At 36.8% G+C, this 7,522-nt stretch overlaps 1 protein-coding gene across 1 annotated transcript; it reads right to left on the bottom strand.

The window, feature by feature from the left end:
* Nucleotides 1-6,047: 6,047 nt before the first annotated feature.
* Nucleotides 6,048-6,896, bottom strand: LOC121382947 (acetylcholine receptor subunit beta-type unc-29-like). The gene has a single exon (XM_041512635.1). The coding sequence runs from the start codon at nt 6,894-6,896 to the stop codon at nt 6,048-6,050; it is 849 nt and encodes a 282-aa protein (XP_041368569.1).
* Between the last annotated feature and the right edge of the window lie 626 nt (nt 6,897-7,522).

Below are 7,522 nucleotides of genomic sequence, written 5' to 3'. Positions count from 1 at the left end.
TAGACCTGAAAAATTGTTAGTTTGAATGCTTAGTTCACACTAAAAATGCTAGTGAGAATACGGCTTAAGATTTACCAAATGTTTGACATCCAATAGCCGATGATTAATAAATGAATGTGCTCTAGAGGCGTTGTTAAACTAGACAAACTTTAACTTTAGTGTCTATTAAATTAAGATGGTGGATTGTCAAATGCAATGAGAATCAGTGAAGTAGGTTTGAATCCTTCCAATTGACACGTTTGTATATATATTTCAGAATTTGGTGTTTGTGTACAATGTCATCACAACTCTTTTACAATAATCAACAGTATATATATCCTGGAAGGAACACAATGGGAAGTATGTGCAGCTCTGCGGTAGAGTGCTCACCTGTGGTGTGATGGGTCACAGTATATATCCTAGAAGGAACACAATGGGAAGTACGTGCAGCTCTGTGGTAGTGCTCACCTGTGGTGTGGGTCACAGTATATATCCTAGAAGGAACACAATGGGAAGTACGTGCAGCTCTGTGGTAGAGTGCTCACCTGTGGTGTGATGGGTCACAGTATATATCCTAGAAGGAACACAATGGGAAGTACGTGCAGCTCTGTGGTAGTGCTCACCTGTGGTGTGGGTCACAGTATATATCCTAGAAGGAACACAATGGGAAGTACGTGCAGCTCTGTGGTAGAGTGCTCACCTGTGGTGTGATGGGTCACAGTATATATCCTAGAAGGAACACAATGGGAAGTACGTGCAGCTCTGTGGTAGAGTGCTCACCTGTGGTGTGATGGGTCACAGTATATATCCTAGAAGGAACACAATGGGAAGTACGTGCAGCTCTGTGGTAGAGTGCTCACCTGTGGTGTGATGGGTCACAGTATATATCCTAGAAGGAACACAATGGGAAGTACGTGCAGCTCTGTGGTAGAGTGCTCACCTGTGGTGTGATGGGTCACAGGATCCATTCTCCTCAATGGACTTGGGTTTTATCCAATCCAAACTAGTTATGAGTCCACTAGCAGTCCAACTGGAGGGGACTATAGGTTTCATCTCCATCATTTTGTCCTTCTGTTTGTCCCACATATAGTTTTTCAAATGGGTTTTTTCACAATATCTCTTTATATTATTTATTAACTTTTTTGTTTGTTCATATCAGACTATATGAATCTTTACATTGTTAAATGAATTTCAAGCTGTGTTTCTGTACTCAAGATTCCACAGTGACTTAACATTGTTTGAAATGGATCTTGCAGTTCTCTGTGCATATTAATTCTCAGATGACTGAGCAGTGTTTGAGATTAAAAATTTTGGCCAGTATCCCAGTTGGATACTAACATTTCAAAATCTGAGAATTTAGTATTATATGGTATCCCGGTGGGATACTGGGTTCTTGAAGTCTGGTATCCAAAATTAAATTCTGGTATCCCCGGGATATCGGGATACCGTTAATCTCAAACACTGCTGAGTGAAATAGATTCTTGAGATTTAAATTACTTCACTTTGCATATGATTCTTTTGGCAGACATCTTTTTTTCAAAAATTACATACATGACATACATGTAATTCCAATAGTATTTTTTTGTAATCAATCAAGGACTGTTTTTAAACTATTATTTTAAATGATTTTACCTAATGTATAAAAAGTCGTATGTATTTTTCAATATTCTGTTTAATATTATGCTATGCATTGCCTGTGATATGATAGTTGAAGATGTAAAACCTGTGACATGATGTTTGAAATGTAAAGCCTTGATATGATGGTTGAAGATGTAAAGCCTTAATATGATGTTTGAAGATGTAAAGCCTTGATATGATGGTTGAAGATGTAAAGCTTTGATATGATGGTTGAAATGTAAAGCCTCGATATGATGGTTGACGATGTAAAGCCTTGATATGATGGTTGAAGATGTAAAGCCTTGATATGATGGTTGAAGATGTAAAGCTTTGACATGATGTTTGAAATGTAAAGCCTCGATATGATGGTTGACGATGTAAAGCCTTGATATGATGTTTGAAGATGTAAAGCTTTGATATGATGGTTGAAGATGTAAAGCCTTGATATGATGGTTGATGATGTAAAGCCTTGATATGATGTTTGAAGATGTAAAGCTTTGATATGATGGTTGAAGATGTAAAGCTTTGATATGATGGTTGAAGATGTAAAGCCTTGATATGATGGTTGAAGATGTAAAGCCTGTGATATGATGCTTCAGGATGTAGTTTGTAAAGCATGGTATTTTGTGTATATGTCAGTGTTTCTCAGGGAAAGTATCTCTAAAGTGATTTCAGTATGATATTTTTTGTGTTCTGTGGTTTCAGGGTTTACGGTGGCCACAAATTTTAGGAACTCGGACACATTTTGTTTCCAAATACCCAAAACAAAAACTAACAAAATGAAAGCTCTTTAACCCTTCCTTGTGATACTGCCCATCCATGCATGCTAAAACATGAGCTTCAGTTTATGAAGTTTTTGTCCTTAAAGGGGCGGGACGTAGCCCAGTGGTAAAGCATTCGGTCTAGGATCAATCCTCGTCAGTGGACCCATTGGGTTATTTCTCGTTCCATCCAGTGCTCCAGAACTGGTGTAACAAAGGCTGTGGTATGTACTATCCTGTCTGTGGGATGGTGAATCGAAAAGAATATATCTGTGTGGTCCTTAACCATATGTCTGACGCCATATAACCATAAATAAAATGTGTTGAGTGTATCGTTAAATAAAACATTTCCTTCCTTCCTTATTGCCCTTTAAATGGGATTTTTTTTTATTTGGTATTTCTAGTCCAAAATGGGTGACATCCACCAGGATTGCTGTTGCTAAAAATCTTCATTTAAAATTTGTAGACTTTCAGGGGCATACCCCATCCCCTTGTAAGTTAACCATAAGGGGCAGGGACATCCTGTTAAATAGGAAAAAAGGGGCTTAATTAACCAGGTAACGAAGACTTGAAACAACGTATATGGAAAAGACAACAGTCCATTTTGATTTTTAAAAGTCTTTAGTTGGACAAGATGACAAGAAAAATGTATATTAATTTACTAACATATCAGAAGAAATCCAAAAGTAATTATTACTACATAATAATGCATGTGAGCCCAATCCGGTGAAATGTTGGATTTAGTAGATATGGGTATCTGTTACAAACCAGTATTAGCACAAACTACAATTACAAATGTATAATCGTATGATTGTTTTATATATTTAGATGCAAAGTACTTCAGCTGTGATATAAATGGTTTGATATGGAAATCATCTAATATAATACAAATATACCTCAATTAAATACTGTTTTAAGAGACTAAATTTTGATTTTGATTTTGATTTTGAGAGAGAGAGAGGGGGGGGAGGGAGGGAGGAAGGGAGAGGGAGGGAGGGAGGGAGGGAGGGAGAGAGAGAGAGAGAGAGAGAGAGAGAGAGAGAGAGAGAGAGAGAGAGAGAGAGAGCGAGCGAGCATTAGGTAATACATACTAATATGTGATTTAAAGTACAGGTACATATATAATATTACCAATAAAAATATTTTATTAAAGTATGTTACTTATAATACATAGATATAGTTGTTTCTTTTTAAATTAAGTGTACATGTATTATGTTTTATTTACCTACATTCATTAATAGGTTGGGTAATGCTTTAGCTTTTATCCATAGTGGCAGTATATAAAATGCCAATATCAACTATAGATGAATCTACTGTAACAGAAATCCACTATAGCATGCATCTACTATAACAGGAACCTACTATAAAAGGTGTCTACTAGGAATCTACTATAATAGCATAAAATTAAAATGTAAAATATGTACATGCCTGTTTCACATTATTTACCATATCTGGTACCTATGGCTAAAGTAATAATTAGAAATACATTTATTGTAATATATACAGTTGAATGGTGTTTTTTGTATCATTAAAACTGATAGTGTGTTGAAAAACAAATGTTATTCCTATTTAAGAAACTTCTACAATTTCAGTAGTTAATTTCATTGTACATTATCATGCTTTTTTCTATGTCTCTCTGTGATATTAACATTTACATGATATTTAAGATTCTATTGTTATTGTTGAAAGGACAGTGACGTTCAGTCAGAACTTCACATCACTTTTTCTTGTAAATGTTTAGTCTGTGCCTTGATCTTATTAAACATGTATAAAAATTCCCAGCGTTTTGATGTATTATGTTAATTACAACTTACTACATGTATTAGTCTGTGACCTTATGGTACCCCATATGCATTTTTGGGTACAATCTTAGTAATTTTTAGGAAATACTGTCTGAACTCAAAACCACTTGTTACCAATTTTTCTGGGACCCCTAAGAGCAGCCATTTTGGATTTTAAAATGGCCGCCACTTTTAACATACTGAACCACTATTTTGTTATGAGTCTTTTTATTTATCTTTTTTTTAATTACAATTCGCACGTGTCTCGCATATTTAAACATAATTATGATATCTAGAAAATGAAGCCACAATAGACACATACAATGTATACTAGTACATAGTAGAGATAATTGAGACTTCTGAAGCAGGTAAGCTTATTTTACTGAACATTATTCCTCATCTAATCAAATCATGATGAACTGTTTATATGTCAAGCAGTATTACCATATTTCCACGTGACACTGGAGGAATATTTAAGAAAATATGAAAATGCAGTGAAAACGGAGCATTAAAAAAGTGTCCTCACCACAACTTGTTCACAAGCAGGTAGTTGTATAGGGTGTATACTACCAAATCAAATCCCATAGATGACAATATGTGGTTAAAACTCCCACCTGCAGCATATCAATCGACATAAGCACTACGAATATAAATACTACCCCCCCCCCCCCCCCCCCCCACCCTTAAAGTTAATCAGAAACAATTGGGGGTCAAGCTGCTCATTTCTGGGATAACGGGTAGCGTCTATGACTACCCTAGTTCCGCACAAAATTTGAGTTTGTTTTTTTTACAGGTACCCCACACGTATAGAGCACAAGACTACTTGACACAGTGGTACTAGATGAAATAAAATTGCATACACTTTTTGCCCAGATAAAACAATTTTTTTTATACAACCAACACACTCACATTTATCACCAATCACAGGACATGTGGTGTTCACTTCTCTGTCAAAAGTTGGCCGAGCCGGGAGTTATTTGCTTTAGTACTACCGAAAGTACTTTGTATAACCTTTTTCACAAACTGCAGATCATCAACCTACATCAATCAATATATTATGCCACAAAAATATTTGACTTCTACAATGTGAAAACTTAACAAGACCAGTAGCAGGTGACGTTGTGAAGAAAGGAAAAAGGAATATCTCATCACATCAGTTGTGCATTTTACACCTGATAGGTATGTTATAGTGGTGTGCAATATTACCGGTATTTGGGGATATTTAGGCTGACGATGATATATTTGAACACCGGTATTTGGAGATATTTTAATATTACTTTGAAACGAAATGAAATCCTTTTTATATAACAGCGACCTGTGACATGTGAACATCTAAACTGCGTTGAAAATCGTAGCAGTCATTTGAATGCACAATGTGATATAATTTTCGACATGCATCTAGAAAATGAAAACAAAATAGACATATATACAAGAAAATTGCAGATCATCCAAACTATATAGATAATACATTATGCAACTAAACTTTTACACTTCTACGTTGTGAAAACCAATACACAACAAATAACATTGTAAACAAAAGAAAAAATCTCGGCACGTCAATTTTGCTTTTGACACTTTGTAGACATTTTAGTTAAAAACATGCTGTTTTTATGTTGCGTCTTTTTCTTTCTTGTTTTTTTTTGTGTGTGATGTAACATAATGAAGGTGTTTCAGAAAAGAAATATCTTAGCACATTAATTACTTGCTGGTCATTTTAGTTACAAACCAATGTATTTGTTTGTCTTTCTTCACTTGCTTTAGTGTCGTCTTCCCTATAACTAGATTTAATGCCGTTTTGTTCTCACTTTCATTTTATAAAACGGATAAATTGCATTGTACGTCATGGGGTGGATTTTGTTTCTTTGTAATTTGCTTCTCAAAATGTCACCCTGTGAAGTAATGTTGCAGTTTAATCTATATCAGTAACAGCATGAAGGAAACAGCCGTTCCCCCAACTGTGGCAAAAACAGTAAAACCACAAAATTCTCTGTCCAATTTTACAGACAATGTTTCCAGACACAACATTCTGGATGTTCTGGTAGCCCTTGATTTCGTCCGTGGATGTTACTGGATTAGTCTCGGGATGTTCCGGCACATATCCGGTATGTTTCGGCAGCAGTCTGAAAGCGGCGAGTAGTGGTTTCCAGCGTGGAGACAAAGGAACTCGTGGATCGGTGTAGTACAGCCTTATCACGATGACGCTGAAGATGATTGTCATGACCTTGATGAAGAACATGGCGATGGTGTAGACTACGAATATGGAAAGAGTGTCTGACGTAGCAGGCAGAACGCTGAACACGATGGTCATGAGCACAGCGTAGGCCAGCACTACGGACACCGACAGATTCATCTTCTCTCCGGATTCGGCGGGCATCAGGAACACGACCAGATTCAGCAGAGACAGCAGCATCATTGGGAACACCGCTGAGATAACGAACATCAGAGGCTTCCGTTTCAGATTGTATTTGAACATCACGTGCACCTGCTTCAAGCCCCTGGTGCGGTCCGTAGAATGGCCTGTCACCTTCCACTCGTGTATGTCTGAGAACAGAACAGGCTCAACGCCTTCAGATGACTCCGAGCAATTCACCTCTGTGACGTCAGTGGCCCATTGAATAAGATTGATAGAACACGTCTGACTGTCAAATGGGAATTTCTCGACATTAACAGCACAGCTTAATTCTTTCCGGAATGCCAAATGCCACGATACCTTGCCGTCTGACGTAAGCATACAGTGGTCGCCATATTGGGATAGCATGGCAAAATTGTTGGCATCATTTTGTATTGATAAATCGGGTTTCCAGACTTTCTCGCTGGAAAATCTATTCGGTGAAGACCCGGGTATTGGCTTCTGTCCCAGGTTAGCATTTCATCTGTCCACGAAATAGTAAACCATCCTGCTGCTCTGAAGGTCTGCTTGGCTCCGTCTAGTCCCTCCAAAGACGACAATATAAAGACAATATGCACCATCACTGTGGTGTTGTAGTTCTCCACTGGTCTTACGTCTCGTTGATAGGTGGAAAACAGATGCTCGTATAGTTTATATAGAGGCGGCAATTCCGTGGAATATACACTTAACAAATAAAACAACAGCACATTTATAAATAAATATGTTTGCTTCATCAGTACCATTCTGGTATTGAAAGTTTGAATAATAACCTCTCGTAAATATATTCAAAGTTCCTGGATGAAAAGTGTGTACTGACTGCTTTGTAAAACGTATTTACGTCAAATTATATTAGTGAAGTATTCTCGGTCATAAATTATTAAAGTATTATATTTGAAAAATTATTGACACGAGTTATTTGTTATTAATCAATTCTTTCGTTTCGTATATACTCGTTAATCAGTACATGTTATGTTATAAAGGGGTGGGGGTCGGGG

Source organism: Gigantopelta aegis, chromosome 10 (genome assembly GCF_016097555.1).
Source record: "Gigantopelta aegis isolate Gae_Host chromosome 10, Gae_host_genome, whole genome shotgun sequence".
Lineage (NCBI taxonomy): Eukaryota > Metazoa > Mollusca > Gastropoda > Neomphalida > Peltospiridae > Gigantopelta > Gigantopelta aegis.
This window is presented reverse-complemented; position numbering and strand designations above follow the sequence as displayed.